The 17,503-nt window shown below is 31.0% G+C and overlaps 1 protein-coding gene across 1 annotated transcript; it reads left to right on the top strand.

Moving 5' to 3' along the window:
• The first annotated feature begins 993 nt into the window (after positions 1-993).
• On the top strand, positions 994-15,911 carry LOC143078407 (E3 ubiquitin-protein ligase TRIM45-like). The gene is made up of 8 exons (XM_076253280.1): positions 994-1,842; positions 2,380-2,463; positions 3,445-3,519; positions 6,556-6,594; positions 8,674-8,706; positions 10,638-10,670; positions 11,797-11,829; positions 15,117-15,911. Exons 1-8 carry the CDS (start codon positions 995-997, stop codon positions 15,298-15,300), a joined length of 1,329 nt encoding a protein of 442 aa, XP_076109395.1. The 5' UTR covers position 994; the 3' UTR covers positions 15,301-15,911.
• Positions 15,912-17,503: the final 1,592 nt, after the last annotated feature.

Raw genomic sequence — 17,503 nt, 5'->3', positions numbered from 1 at the left:
ATCCTCAATTGGTCATGAGACTTGGATGAAAAAGAATATTTCATCTATTACCGTTCAATGCTTATTTTTCAAATGACGCATCAGGATACATTTAATTGATTGAATACAAAACAAAAATGCCTAACAAAAACTGATAAAAAATAATACATAGATTAGAGAGCACTGGTACTTAATGAATATAAATTTCTTTTTAATGTTTTTTAAGGTAGCACAATACAAAGATTTGTTCACTCCCAATCAGACAACTTAAAACTGATATAATTCATTTCATCCTTCTTTATAGTTTTGGAGGTCAAACTGTGTTGTGCAAGAATCTATAAAATATTTTGGGATGCTATGAATAACAAAGAAGCTAAATTCATTCAAGTATGGACATCACAATATAGCAACTAATTACATAACAATTAATTATGTAATAATTATGTCATAATGAAATTATCACAATTTGAAAGATTAATCCTTCTTTCTTTTGGTACCTCATTTATCAAATTTAAAGACGGATGAGTGGAATTACATCAGTTTAAAGATGTCTGATTGGGGATGAAAAATCTTTGTATTGTGCTACCTTAAGAGACGTTTTGTATATGCAAGTGAAGTAGTACATATAGATTAATATATTATATATAAACAAATAGAATGTAATTGCACCTGAATGTTTTAGTTACACTTATACAAAGGGAAACTGGTGAAGGGATCGCCAGAACAATAGAAAAGAAACTTTCTTATGGAATAGCTGAAAAATCAAAAGTCAGTTTACCTTGTTTCCAATACTTAATAATAATAATTAATAATAATTAATAATAATTAAACTTTTGTTGAGCGATATTATTTGAAATGTGTCGATAATGCAAATGTTTACTTCTTTTTTCAGAACTAAGCGGGAAACTTCATTGAAACACGTTTCAGTAATATTATCTTATCTGAAAAAGTTAACGAACAGGTGAGTATTACGTAATAGATATATATTAAAAGCCATAACATACCAGATATACCAATGATCAATGACCTTATCAAGGTGAAATCCATTAACTTCCTTGGCAGTGCGATTGTTATGGCACAAATTTCTACACAAATCTGTCGTATGTGTTCTGAAAGTAATGGTATATTTTACTGTTATGAATGTCAACATGCATTATGCACAATATGTCGTGAGCGACATGATATGATTCCTGCCACAAGTGGACATACAATTACAAATACCAGCACCATAGACCTTGCAGTTTTCAGTAAAAAGTCGCAATGTCCTACACATGATAAAGAGTTTTTGTTTTTTTGTGTGAAGTGCAGGGATTTTATTTGCAGTAAATGTGTAATATCAACACACAAGGATCATTCATTCTCTGGAATTGCCGAAGCAGTGTCAGAGGAAAGGGAGCATGCCAAACAACAAATTACTTGTTTAAAAGAAAAAATGGAAGCAATACTGAGTATTCAGGTTAAAGTTAGGAGCTACATCGACCAGCTCAATGATGACAGCAAATCCTGCATTGAAACCATAAATTCTAGCAGTAAAGATCTTCATACTTTTATCGAAAGAAGAAAGAATATAAAGATAACGGAAGTCGAAGATAATAACGTATTGGAGCAGCAGAATTACGAATCATTTATGAAAAATAATGAGGTTATATATAAACAGTACACGCAAATTATATCAGAGCTAGAAAATATTCTTCCCGAAAAACATGACATAACTTTCCACTCGTGTTATGGAGTGATTAATATCGATATTCAAAACTTAGTTGATGTGCCAGACGAACCATCAACGGTTCAATTACATTCATTTGAAAATAAAGTGTTGTATAAAGAAATCATAGAAAATTTGGAATCAAAATCCGACGAAAGGTAAATTTGTACATTCATTTTGTTAAGAATCAAGTTCTCATTACAACAGAGAGAGGTTTATATAAAAAGATGATTGCAAATGAGACAACGCTTCACAAGTGACAAAACGAAACAAAAACTATCAATTAAAGGCCAACGTACGGCCTTAAACAATGAGCAAATTGCATACTGCATACTGTGCTATATGAAAATTAAGAAGTTATTTTGTCGGGAAACCTGAAAGAATTGCAGTTTTTGATGAGGTCGCTGTTTTGAAAAAAAAAAATACTTCATACAAACGAATACTAGTAATATATGAGGATGTTTCTGTTCTTATATCTTTGTGTTCTTATATCTATGTTTCCATTTTACATGCACAGTTATAAAAGAAAAAAATGTCGATTTTTTTGTAACAAATACTAGTAATTTCATTGTGAGATATCAATTGAACATATTGACAAATGCATATGCTACACACATCAGTATATTAAGATATAATCATACCTTGAGATGTCTTAAAAAAACTTTCAAATAGCAATTGCTTGGATTATTTTCAAGCCTATGTCGAAGCTGCAAGATTCATCAGACGAGAATTGATCAGTTACTGAAAGAAAACATAGTCTTTCAAAAAGAGCTTCAAAGGTAAGAACATATAATGAAAAAATGTCTAAAGGGCTACGATAAAATATGATGATACGCATTCACAAAAAGGTAAAATCAAAACTTCACGAGGTGTTGCATGGAGAAATAAGGGGCCCATTTTCGTGAAACGTATATTAGCTTTTCATCTTTGTCTGCACACGTTTATCAGAAGTAAAAAAAAAGACAAAAAATATCGAAATGCGAGGGAAATTTTAAAGTCCCTATACAAATGACAACATCAAAAGCTCAGCCAAACTTTTCAATCAATAGTAGTTTTCGCATTTTTGTCAAAACTCAAATACATAAAGATAACTATAAAATCCAAAACGGATCAGCATTATTTGATTTACAAATAGGCAATATCTACTACATATAGGATTAACTGCCTTTTAATGATGGGTTTTAACAATTTGAGTTTTTGACAAAAAGTATATTCACAAGAAAAACCAAAATATAAGCATTAACAATCAGGAAGTCCAAATAAATCAAACTGACAAGCGAAATAAGATCTAGAAATTATTAAACTTATTCGAAATTGTCAGTACAGTTCTATAGGAGTTATTGTCCTGAAATAACAACTATTATCCATACTTGTCTTCTGGACAAAACCAAAAAGTAGATATCCAGGTGACCTAAATAGGCACTGTGTATCCTCTAATTTACTGTTCTCGTGGTGTTCGTGATTTTTGCTCAATTTTAATATCTATGTGTAGTGTTCTATTGACTGATGTCTTTCTTTTTTTTTTGTCATAGTGTGGTATCTCCTTGACTCCCCTTCCTGTTGTCATCTTAATTTTATAGAAGTTTGGTCGTTGTCTTATATTGTCATAAAGAGTCATGTGTCTTGAATGGCCATGTTTCTGGTTATAACAATATTTAACGCTGGGTAAATACATATAGTCAGAAGAAATTTACTATTAACTTTCATAAATTTTGTCTGCAATTCTGGGGAAGTCAAACCGACAATAATTTATTCAATAGGTGTGCCAAACTGATGACACAAAAGGATGAGGAAATTCATAATATGAGATGGACTATTGTATATTTAAAAGAAAAGTATGTATTATTTATAAAAACAATATCAGTTTTCCTTTGAATATTTAACTAAGTTGGCTTAAACATGACCACATAATCTTATAGGGAAAACATCGCTATTTTTTTACTTATCATCATATTAAAAATAAAAAGTAAAATCACAAAAAAACTGAACTCCGAGAAAAATTAATCGGGAAGTCCCTAATCTAACGGCAAAATCAAATGACAAAACACATCAAACGAATGGACAACAACTGTCATATTTCTGACTTGGTACAGGTATTTTAAAATGTAGAAAATGGTGGATTTAACCTGGTTTTATAGCGCTAAACCTCTCACTTGTATGACAGTCGCATCAAATTCCGCAATATTTACAACTATGCGTGAACAAAAAAGACATAATAAATAAAATAGTCAAAATATGGGTACAGCAGTCATCACTGTGTTAATATCTCAAAACAATCAATCATTTACAAAAAACACACAAAAGCCTTATGTTCACAATACCATAAAAAACATGTTCACCAATTGTTATCAGGATATGAAAACTAATAAGAAGTTGGGAATAATTCATTTTATTTTTTCGATCTTCCTGACTTCTGTGACGTAGTTTAAGTCTTTTTGCATGGCGGGAGTGGAATTAATCTCATTTAAATCTTGTTCGTTAACCATCTAATAATTGGATTTAAAGCGCATCGACGACGTTTCGTGTATTAACCAACTAATAATTAAGAAAGAAAAATTGATTATTGTTATGTTTGCCGCTTATCTTTTTTTGCAGTCCTTTTATAACTTACTTTACGGTATGCATTTTTCTCATTGTTGAAGGGCTTAAGGTCACTTGAAATTGTTCACATCTTTGTCTAAACCTTAACACCAACAAACTCATAATGTTTGTCAAAGTTGGAGTCATGAAGTCAAATTATCGCCGTACTTAATAGAGGTCCCTATATATAACCTTTATTCGATAACTAGATGCACTAAAATTAGTCTTTCAGAATAAAGTTATACCCAAAGAGATTTTTTAAAATGGTCAAGAAAAAAATAATTTCCTACGAGACGATATAATGTTTATGATAATTATTGCACCAATAAAATTGAGAATGGAAACGGGCTAAATGTCAAAATTACAACAACGTTAACACCCGACCAAAGAGCAGAAAACAGCTGACGGTCTTCAGCACAGCGAGAAAATCCTGCACCCGGAGGCGTGCTTTGACTGGTCCCTGAATAAAAATGTGTACTAGTTTAGTGAAAATGGACTTCACACTTAAACCTAAACATATAAATGACTAAAATAAAAAAAAAAAAAAAAAAATCTAAGACTAATAAAGGCCAGAGACTTGTGACTTGGCACAGGCGCAAAAATGCGGCGGGGTAAAACATGCTTTATAACATCTTCCCCTATACCTCTTGTCAATGTAGAATAAAGAAACACATTCCAATACGCACAGTAAAACTCAATTTAAAAGAAGTCCGAGTCCGATATCAGAAAAGGTAACAAAAGAAAATAAGCAAAATGACAATGAACAAAGGACTACTTACAGTTAATGACATTCTAGATCCAGACTTCAATTAAACTGACTGAAAGATAATGTCTTTATCATATGAAAAAGCACTTTCCCTCTCCTCATAAAATATATGAAAAAACATTACCCGTATCATGCCAACAATTAGTTTTAGACCAAATAAAATTGAGAATGGAAATGGGGAAGGTGTCAAAGAGACAACAACCTGGCCATAGAAAAGACAACAGCAGATAGTCACCAATAGGTTTTCAATGCAGCGAGAAATTCCCGCACTCGGAGGCGTCCTTCACCTGACCCCTAAACAAAAATATATACTAGTTCAATGATAATGAACGCCATTCTTAACTCCAAATTATGCACAAGAAAGTAAAATTAAAAAATAATACAAGATTAACAAAGGCCAAAGGCTCCTGACTTGAGACAGACGCAAAAATGCATATCTATTAAAACAAATTCTCGAATTTCGACAAAATTAACATTCTGTAAATTAACTTTCTGATTTTTGTGCCGAGTTAACCAGAGAGATCTATAGTTGTTTGGTTTACAGTTTCCTTTCGTTCCCATTCTTTTCTTTCATAATCGATAAATACTATTTCTTTTCTGTGTTTGTTTATCCGTTCTTTCGTCACGGATTTCCGATTGCACCTGCGTTGTTTGGTTACTAAAGTAACATGGTAAAGTTCACAGCATTCCGAAAAAAATATGGACAAATAAGAGTACGGGAAGACAAAAGTTAAAAATTATATATTTCTGAAGATTTGGAAAAATATCGAATTTTCTTTTAAAAGAAAAAGAACCACTTTTTACATTGTATGTATACGATTTATAAACTAAAACTTAACCATTGAAAAAGATTAATCATATTCAATAGTTTTGGTTAAATTTTTGATATCATATTACTTAAGCTTGATACAATTTTTAATTACTAAATATATATCAATCATTCAAAGACAAACAAAAAATATACGTCGAGGCTCTTGTCTCTTTATATCTTATGAGTTTTGAATGTCCGTTTATTATCTTCTGCCTCTTACATACTTCAAATTCAAATGCTTACCTGACAACTTGTGGTCTTACAGATAATATCTTTCTGTTTTGCAGCATTCATACGCAGAGATATCTGAGAATGCTAGCATTATTTGAAAGAGTGTTAGGCCCAAAAACATTTCGTAGTGCATTTCTTTTAGACAATAAATGAAAATGAAAACAATCCCACCTACGCTTTCTCATTAATATTTTTACCATTTTTTGGTAAAATCATATATCAAAATTAAAGAAGACTTCATCAGCACGAACTCCAAACATGGACAAATTTATGTTAAAAGGTGACATTAAATCTGTTGACAGCTTCCGAAATGCTATTTTGTAACCTTTTTCTGCTGAACCAAATCCATACTTTTTTTTGTTTTTGCATTGTAATATCATCCCTCTACTTGCTATTTGAGGCATAGACCATCAAGAAATAAACTTGGAAGGGGTATAAAAATGTACAAGTAACCCACTGACATGTTCACATCCTTATTTACAGGGAAGCAGCTGTTACGGAAACAAAATCTTCCTCGTCCGAGTAAGTATTGTTTTGATTTGTTTTTGATGACACAACATAGGAGCATACAATTTAACAACAAAAAGTATACAAACATACGCCAATGAACTTCTTTGATTCACCCGATAAAAAGGGCCTAAAATAATAATACGAACAAAGAAAAATATAAAGAAACAAATTAATATAAATTTCACCAATAATCTTAGGGAACTCATCGAGTGTAGAGATAAAATTTGCTCACGTGATTTCACATGAACAATTTTACGTAAAAGAGGGACGAAAGATACCAAAGGGACAGTCAAACTCATAAATCTAAAACAAACTGACAACGCCATGGCTAAAAATGAAAAAGACAAACAAACAACAGCACACATGACATAACATAGAAAACTAAAGAATAAACAACACGAACCCAAAAAACTGGGGGTGATCTCAGGTGCTGCGGAAGGGTAAGCAGATCCTGTTCCACATCTGGCACCCGTCGTGTTGTTTATGTGTAAAATTCACCTAAAAAGAGTTTATGCATTGAACTCACGTAAAATTTCAGATTTACCTGAATCCCACGTGACCAAAAAAAATCCATTTACATGAATTTTAATAAATTTCAAAATATAACGTTATTTGAATTACTTAATTTAAAAAAAACATGTTGAAAAATGAGATTCACGTGAAACTCACATGAACTCATATCTATTGAGATTCACGTATAAATAAACTCATTATAGATTCCAGGATTGACATTTTGACTTTGCCAAGCCCGTTTGAGGTGAAATTTACGTGATATTAATGTGTGTAGCAGCCTAATCATATTAAAAAAGGAAGCATAATGGGAGAACTGTCTATTTGATTCGATGCCTATAACACTCTATAAGACCGTAACAACAAGCGGCTAAGACATAGCGGACGAAGCTATTTTTTCCTTTTCCCGTCCCCTTTGATAATTGTTTTCTTATGCAAATATTACAAAGTATCATAAGCTGTTTCGAAAAAGCATACGAATTTCTAGAACATTTGCTGATCTGAGTTCAGAAATGTTTAACATACATAAAAACAAGAGAAACGTACCCCTACACTCATCGAGAGCTCATCGTAAGTCATCTGCCTATTACAAATAATGATAATAATGTGCAATAAATTACCTGCTTTGGTTGTGTTTCACCAGGCATGACTGCACGACCAACGCCATTGTTTTGCAGATGTATGAAGTACACTAGACATTAAAAAAGACATTCAAGGTGGTATGGGAGCCTAAAATAAAAATCATAGAATTTGTTCATACTTTGCCAAAACGTAGTATCTATTGATATATGTTCAAAAATATAATAAAAATGATAGGTCACCGCGCATTTTCTCAAGCTACAGATTGTGACAAAATGACACATTTTGTATAGATTATACAGGAAAAAACACCATTTTGTGATTAGAAACTAAACAAAATGATAGAATTGTAAAATAAATTAGGAAACGATAGCTTTCAGAAAATGCTTTGAGAATATCAAAAGAAAAGATATGGTCACCGTAAGTTTTTTCCAGCTAAAATACAAATTAGGAAAATTCCATGTAGATTCCTTCAGAAAATGCACTGTTTTAGAGTTACCTCCCCTTAAAATGCCAATTTTAAAACATTTAAAAACAAACGTAATTAATATACACATGTAAAAAGCTGAATATCTATAAGTTATATTCTTATAAATTGGTTCTTTTAAATGAAAATTCACATTAGATATATGTAATCCTGCATCATAATTTGCTAACTTGATAGAAAATCAGGATCTTAGGTTCTCTGCTTTTTACAATCCAAGATGGCGAAAGGCACCCATACCACCTTAAGAAATCAAACTTTAGTGATCCACTCAATTTTATACAGAATATTTATGAAATATTTGTTTGACAAATAGAATTCACGAAATCAGAGAAAAACAATCCGGTAATGGCCAATTCGTATAAGACAACCTATACTTAATAAAGATCGGTTTTCACAATATACAATCTGCAGGCAAGAGAGCGTGTGAATAGTACGTTCATATTAAAGAATTATATCTGCAAAAGAAAACAGAAGAAATGCTTTACAACAATAGTTTCAGAAACTCTTTTTTACAGAAAAGAAAGTGATAAGGAATCTGATGGATCTAAGTACGTATTTCTTTAATTTGAAGTCCAGTTATATATAGTAAAAGTGTGCGTAAAAATTTCGATTGTATTTGATAAAATAGAATCTCCAAATGAGAAAAAAACACGACATGCCGGAACCTTTTCAACATGTTAAAGACAATACAACGGCAGCAAAATTTAGTTGTTGCGCTATGATTGAGCAGTTATTGATTTAGATTTTCTTTCTGACCTTAAGTTTACTAGACCAGAATAAAAAGCATCCAGTCAATGTTTAAATATTTGATATAACACAATTCATTATCATTTTTTATAAAGATATACACAATATAACTGCATCTATTTCAAAATGTTTAAAACCAAATCTGTGCAGCTAAATACTCTTTTGTCATTGCCGAATAGCATACGTAGCATGCGTTACAATGCAAAATATATTCCATTCGTATTTACACAAGTTCGAAAACTGCCATGCTCAGTAGTTCTAAAAACAAATATAAGTATCATACAAAATAAAAATAAATTAAAATTCCACGAAAGTCTATTAATGAATTTGCCGCACTCAATTCATTTCAAAATATTATGCATACAAATGAAAACGCCAGAGTTGAAAGTTTTTGTTACGTGAGTCATTTATATGACTGTAAAAAAAATAGTTGGTGAAGAAAAAATCATATGGTTGTGCGCTTCTTTTTTTGCTGCGGCCCTCTGAAAGTACCCAATTTTGATGATTTTTCCAATTTTCATCAATTTTTACCCATTTTGGGGCTATTACAGTTCCACAATTCAACTTTTTTTCATACTCTCAATAAATTTGAAGGGACCAATCTGCATAAATTCAACTAAAGAAACTATAGGGAGGTGTTAGTATAAGACAGTTTTATTATATTTTGATGCTTTTTCGTGTCAAATTTACCATGTTGTCAATTTTGGAAATATGTGATTTTTCTCTGTTTAAAGAACAAAATGCATATTTTTTCAGCCTCCTTGTTATAAATGATTGAAAAAAATACATATCTATGAAATTTGAAAAGAAAAAGTTATATGGGATGTTTATGTTTCTGGTAAAATCATTGTTTGTACCCCTCGCCCATTTTTCTCAAAATTTCATTAAAAAAGACTGATTGAAAAATTCATTACTCAAAAATTACTTATTGGAAATACACAATTCTTTCACAGAGTTCAGTTTGATTATGATAATTTTTAAATTCATTGCTATTTTCCACTTATATCACATGTTTTGGAAATAATCCAGAACGAGATTTCAATGAGACTAAACGAAACTGACATGTCAGAAGAATACATCCTTAAAAAATAGTTTGAATATAATCGACACTAAGATAAATTTGTAAAAGACACATTAGGATGAACGATAAATGTTCAAGGACATGAAAAAACCATTATGTTTAATTGAAAAAGAAACCTAAGATTATAATTGTATTGTCATTTTTTGTAAACTAAAACAGCACGACGTGCTAACTATATGAGCTGTAACTCAGATACGTAAATTGTTGCTTTATCTAGTTTTTTTTTCTAGAATTATAGTTTGTTTGCCGTTTTTTCCTTGATATACTGTAATATGATTTTGTTCGTGGTCAGGGATTTAAAAGAACAATCGAAAATATGATATTTGTGTTACCTATAATTAATTCCTATAAGGTGTAACCGCTTAAATGAAAGCTAATGAACCAAACATTCCAAATGGTAAAGGTGAAGTGATTTCTTCAAAAAATGGTATGAATCCATCATAATTTGCTAGACTGCTATAGAATATCTATATAACCTTTATAGCCTTTTTATCATCGACCGTAGAGTTAGAAAACCTTGATACTTGTATTAACAAATGCCATGTATAAATCTGCATGTATTGTGTCTGATCGCTAGTTTGCTGTGTATGTTATGTATAAACACCAAAAGTACATTTGTTTTTCTTTAAACACTGTTATTTCTTTTTACAGAAATGATAGTGACAATGAACAAGAAGGGTCTGAGTACGTATTGCTATCATTTAAAATCTAGATAAAAATATTGTGTGTTTGTGAAAAAGTGCTGATGATTTGCAGTCAATATAATTCTAGTAAATGAAACATGAGACTGCTTGCAGAAACAAAAGTCACAAACTCCAAATATTAAACAAAATATACAGTTCATTACAAAATATTTCAAGGTATTCATGAAATCTTTATTTTTCGGCATCTGTGTTAATTCAATACCAGCAAAAACATTTGAATAGGTTATCTTTCAAGAACAGAGCAGTGTCACGTATGGACGTGTATATTGTATATTTTCTTTAAACTAACTTAACCAATGATTCAATTGATAATAGTTTATTTGAAAACATATATAACCGGAGGTTGCAGCCAGTTATTGAGTATCTGAAACCAACTATGTAATATATCCTACACATTTAAATGAAATTTCTGGTAAATCTGAACCATACTTAATACGTGTTATACACCATACGACAAAAGTTTTGATATTTCCTGTGAAAATTTTGTAAAAGACACATTAGAATGAACGATAAATGTTCAATGACATGAAAAAACCATTATGTTTAATTGAAAAAGAAACCTAAAATTATAATTGTATTGTCATTTTTTTTTAAACTAAAACAGCACGACGTGCTAACTATATGAGCTGTAACTCAGATACGTAAATTGTTGCTTTATCTAGTTTTTTTTTCTAGAATGATAGTTTGTTTGCCGTTTTTCCCTTGATATACTGTAATATGATTTTTTTCGTGGTCAGGAATTTTAAAGAACAATCGAGAATATGATATTTGTGTTACCTATACTTAATTCCTGTAAGGTGTAACCACTTAAATGAAAGCTAATGAACCAAACATTCCAAATGATAAAGGTGAAGTGATTTCTTCAAAAAATGGTATGAATCCATCATAATTTGCTAGACTGCTATAGAATATCTATATAACCGCACTTTCTTCTATATGCCTTTTTATCATCGACCGTAGAGTTAGAAAACCTTGATACTTGTATTAACAAATGCCATGTATAAATCTGCATGTATTGTGTCTGATCGCTAGTTTGCTGTGTATGTTATGTATAAACACCAAAAGTACATTTGTTTTTCTTTAAACACTGTTATTTCTTTTTACAGAAATGATAGTGACAATGAACAAGAAGGGTCTGAGTACGTATTACTATCATTTAAAATCTAGATAAAAATATTGTGTATTTGTGAAAAAGTGCTGATGATTTGCAGTCAATATAATTCTAGTAAATGAAACATGAGACTGCTTGCAGAAACAAAAGTCACAAACTCCAAATATTAAACAAAATATACAGTTCATTACAAAATATTTCAAGGTATTCATGATATACATTTAGAATGAATCTCTATTTTTCGGCATCTGTGTTAATTCAATACGAGCAAAAACACTTGAATAGCTTATCTTTCAAATACATAGCAGTGTCACGTATGGACGTGTATATTGTATATTTTCTTTAAACTAACTTAACCAATGATTCAATTGATAATAGTTTATTTGAAAACATATATAACCGGAGGTTGCAGCCAGTTATTGAGTATCTGAAACCAACTATGTAATATATCCTACACATTTAAATGAAATTTCTGGTAAATCTGAACCATACTTAATACGACAAAAGTTGTGATATAAATTTTGAAAGTTGATCTCAATATAACTTGAAAAAAATCAACTTTCAAAATTAAGCGTTGGGTTTTGTCTTCCCTCACTAACACCAAGAAATCACTCTAACAAACCCAAACGCTACATTGATTTTCCATTTACATATTATCATTCTTTAGCTCAATGTGTTCTATTCCCTCCATGTTAAAAAAAAACCCGATTACCTGTGTGATTTAATTATCCCAATTGTTGGTAGAACAATTATGACTAAGCTTCTTCCGGAATCGACTGTATAAATATATCCCAATTAATGTTTCCAACTTGTAAAACCAGTATGTCTATTTCCTGTATACCACCTTTTTGATTTAATGTAGATCCTGCATGATATCGGACAAGGCAATTAGTTCTAAACATCGCATCGCTTTCCTTAGAAAAAATAAAATACAAAAGATAAATGCCTATGGTAGGTCCTTTATAAAGAGTTAATGTAAAATAAGGTCAAAATTTTGTAATACAAACGTATTCCTCATAAACCAAAATCAACATACACATATTTTATACGTGTTTATACGTGTTGCTTAAGTAAGAAACCATGTCGATATTTCGTATATATGTTCCGGACCATATGAGTATTTGGACCATACGCTAAGGTCATGACCATATGGGTATATACTCATATGGTCGGGGTAATTAAAACTGTTAGTTTACTTTCAATACTTCTAAACTCTTCATAAGGTATGACCGTTTATTAAAAAGACGATATCATATTTTATTATCATATTATAATAAAAAAAACATTAGTTAAATAAAAATTATAAGTTTTAAATAGTTAACTTTACTAACTTGTCAAAACTATAATAAACACATTTTATACCGATGGTCATTACATGTACTGATGGTCATTACCGATTTGTAATTACGAGTGAATGGCAATATATCGACTTAAAAAAATAAATTCCACAAATTTCTTAATGAACTGTTACACAAGAAGTCACTGGAAAGTAACATAGTTAATTTAAGTTGTCTTGTGAATATGGTGTATTGCAGTTATGTTACAATATTTCAGATGTAGAGCTTCTTAAAAACACTGTAGACATATCGGCATGGCCCAAGACCTCGTTATCACTGTACGCAACTACAAAAATGATAGCTTTTCACTCGCAAACAAAAGGTGTAAATGAAAAGGATCGTGCACAACAAAGACTTGCAAATGCAAAAAAAAAGCTATGATACCGTGTGGAAGTAAATGTCACCCCAATCCTACATGCAAGAATGTAATTAACGATGAAAACTAGCTATGGCATCAATATCTAATTTTTACGTAGTATTTGAATTATAAAAATAATACATTGTCATGTAACCATCATTGTTTTTAAGATAAAGTTTTTGTATTATTGAAACTGTTATAATATCATTTAAAAAAAACAAACTATATAGTACAAATACTCATATGGTCCGACTCGTTAATAACCAAACGAGTATTATACTCATATGGTCCGACCATACGCGTACGGTCGGACCATATGAGTATACGCATATGGTCATGACCATACGCGTATGGTCCGAATACTCATATGGTCCGGAACATATATATAAAGCTTGACCCCATCCCCCAAAAAATTACCGTCAAACTGTAAAACTTTCTTACCTCAAATTGTTTATTTAAAATAAAGGTAATTTTTTTTTATCGGAGCTACTATACCATTAATAATAAAAATTCCATTTACAACTTGAGCATAAAAACCTTATTTATTTATGAAGTTCTCTATCATACATATAGTTCTTCATATCATTTTGTTAATATGCAGCAAATGTATCTTCAAAATATCAGTGTAATATACATTTGGTGTATTTTTCTTTATATATAAAAAAAATTGGGAGAATATGTGTGTGGACATATCTTTCAAATTGCTTGTGAAAATGATGTTCTCTAATTTTTGTGCTATTTTCACATTTCCTGACCGGTGTGAGAAAAATATTTCTCCTCACTAGTGAAAAATCTGTTCTCGGCAAATGATTAGTCGAAATTTGATTATGACGTCTAAATGTTTTGTTTTCTTCTGAATTTTCCTATTGTGACGTCATGAAAAAAGGTGACCATGCCTGATGACGTCGCATATAAAGAACACAAATTTCTGAAAATCTTTGAAAAAGAAGGATAAAAATCATTAAAGAAACAGATTCCTACACTATAACTCGTGTATTACGATATTTCTCCACTCTCGACAGTTAAATTTTAGTTATTTAAAGAACTCGGCAAGCCTCGCGCTTTAAATAATAAAATTTAACTGTCTCGAGTGGAGAAATATCGTAATACACTTGTTGCAGTGTAGGAATCTATATTTTTATAATTATGGTTTTTGAAGTAGACGAACTGTTAACTTTTTCCCATAATTGACTTAAATGTTGCACCAGTTTGGTAACAGGAATAATCGTTAACTACATCATTACTTTTGAAACATTAAAAAAAAAAAATTGCCGTTTTAGCAACTCCTATTGTTAAATTATAAACTTATTAATAAATAGATTCAGTGGCCAAAGATCTAACAAAGATCAGTTCTACATCTTGTGCTACATTTTCATTGGTCAATGTAGGAAACTATAGGTTCAACAACGAGCAAAAAGCAAACCACATGGTAAATTATAAGAGAACTCGAAATGACAATATGTTATAGACATAAACGATAAAACCAACGGCCTGGTCCAGTCGATATATGAATTAAATACATTTTGGTACAAATGATTCATGCTATATTTATACCAAATTAATATGAGTAAAACTTTTAAAACATTTTGTGCCTCATTCTTTTCAATTAATTTATTGTAGAGACATCACATGTTATAGCTGTGGACAATATGGTCATTTTGCCAGAGATTGTATGGGGGCCCATGCAGTTGTATGTTATAATTGTCACTACACTGGCCACTATTCACGAGATTGTCCAAATAGAGTGTGTTTTAAGTGTGGACAGTTGGGTCACATTGCCAGAGACTGCTTTTGGGGAAAGTGAGAACGATTATTCAAATTCGACGAAGTCTCAGGTCCGGTCAGCATAGCTGTAACTTAATTAATAGATAAAATATTTTGGTTTCAACAGCTAAAGAACTTTTGATAACTGTATAAACGATAAAAAAAAAAAAAACGTGTTGATAGTTTCTTTTGAATATATGAAAATTGAAAACAGTGCTTATTCTGCCTGTTGATCAGATCAGACGTATTTATTTGTGTACTATCGAATCGGGAAACAATGCTGTCTAATTTGTGGTTAAAGGTGTGTTCCATTTTTTTCAGAAGACAGAATAAGGAACAATTAAATTCCATCGTCAGACAAAAAGCTAGCTATGAATGCTTGAAATTGTAAAAAAATTATCATAAAACGCAATTGGGCTAAGAATTAATGGTTATGTCTCAGTAACATTGCTTTGAATTCTGGAATAAGATACTACGTTTGCCTTTATATAGTACATATCTTTTCACTTAATGCTATAATTGTACCATGCTATATGCTCATTTTAACATTGGTAGGCATACACCGGATAGTTTAATCTTGAATAAACAGTTGTTAAGACAATTTAATGTTGAGTTTATCTGTTGCAAAAATAAAATAAAATTGTACAGTGATTAATCAAATAATTTGATGGTAAATAAAGCAATTATTAAAAGACAAATTAAAGTAATTAAAAATGTTTTGTTTGATGTGCTAACAACTGTTTTATAATGCCTCTATTATAAGTTTTATGCACAATACATTGTTTGAACATGAACATGTGGCATAAATGCATACAAGAGACCAAAGGACGTACAAGTTAACATTTATAGGTCATCGTTAGGTCCAGCAATGAGTAAAACGCATATGAAGCTATAAAACTCACCGAATGACAAAAAAAAAATAACAATACAAACGAGAAACTTATAGTCCTGCTTAATGATTGAACAATCAACCAAAAACCAAAGCTATTGACACTATATTATTTGATTACGAACTTTCCATTTTGAATTTTCCTCGTAGTTAGATATTTTTGATATTTTACTTTTTGCCGAATATGTTAGGGTATAACATGTTTGCCTGAGTCAAACCTTCTATCCGGAACAGTGGTGTATAAGTGCTATATGAATACAACTATGGAAATCAGTTGAAAACACCCGATACAGTATGTTTTTTTGTGATTTTATAGTTCCTTCTTTTGTTGTACTGTTACCCAGTGGACGATATAGTGTCAAAATATTGCCTTCCCTGTAAAAACGGAAAAAACAATATCTTTACAGTGTTTGATCAATTTTAGCAAGGACGCCATGAATTATTGATTCATGGGGAAACGGTCTGATAATTTATAAAAATTCAATAAGTTTAAAAAAAAAATCAATTTCCGGTTATCATTTCCCATCTTATATAACAAACGGTGATTACCTAAGAGCTTGCTGTAAAATTGTTACTATCTGATGATCACAAACAAGGTACTGTCCAAGTTTAGTAGAAATCCAGGATAGTTTAAGAAAGTTATCAAAATTTCAAAAACTTTAACCACAAAGTGAATATTTGCCGTCGACGACGACACCAACGACGGAATATAGGATCGCTGTTTGTTTTTCGACAAAAGTCGAAGGCTCGACAAAAATTAATACGTCAATGTGTTTGGTGAAGGTAGTCCATCAATGGCGTCTGCAATGAGTGAAAATATAGGTTTTTGAAAATCAGCAGTTATCGTATGTCGTCACCTCCATGAATCTAGATTTATATCCATTATTTTAATTAACTTGTGACGTTACTTTTTGTGAAGTTGATCCATTCGTGTTACAGACACACACTTCGTAATTTTATTAAGCTGTTGTACTGTCCTAATTGATTGAAGTTATTCGTTGTTATTCTGTAGTTAACATGTCAAAATGTACGTACGATTATATTAATTATTCATGGACTTGGTGTTCTTGCGTGTATTTGTACTGTATTCCCGTCATGTAATGTTATCATTTTAGCTGTCTATTTAACATTGCCATAAAGCGCAGAGGTTTGGCTAGCCACAAAACCAACTTCAACCCACCATTTACTCTTAAAATGTCCAGTACATAGTCAGGAATGTGGCAGTTGTTATCTAATAGTTCATATATTTATATATGTTGCAGTGTTGTTTTGTTTCTGTTGTACTTCTGTGTTCTTTTATTTCCTTGTTTTCCTATAGATGTGTTTCACTTGGTTTTAGTTTGTAACCAAGATT

This window comes from Mytilus galloprovincialis, chromosome 6 (genome assembly GCF_965363235.1).
Source record: "Mytilus galloprovincialis chromosome 6, xbMytGall1.hap1.1, whole genome shotgun sequence".
Taxonomy (NCBI): domain Eukaryota; kingdom Metazoa; phylum Mollusca; class Bivalvia; order Mytilida; family Mytilidae; genus Mytilus; species Mytilus galloprovincialis.
The sequence above is the reverse complement of the archived record's forward strand: the minus strand, read 5'-3'. Positions and strand labels throughout refer to the sequence as shown.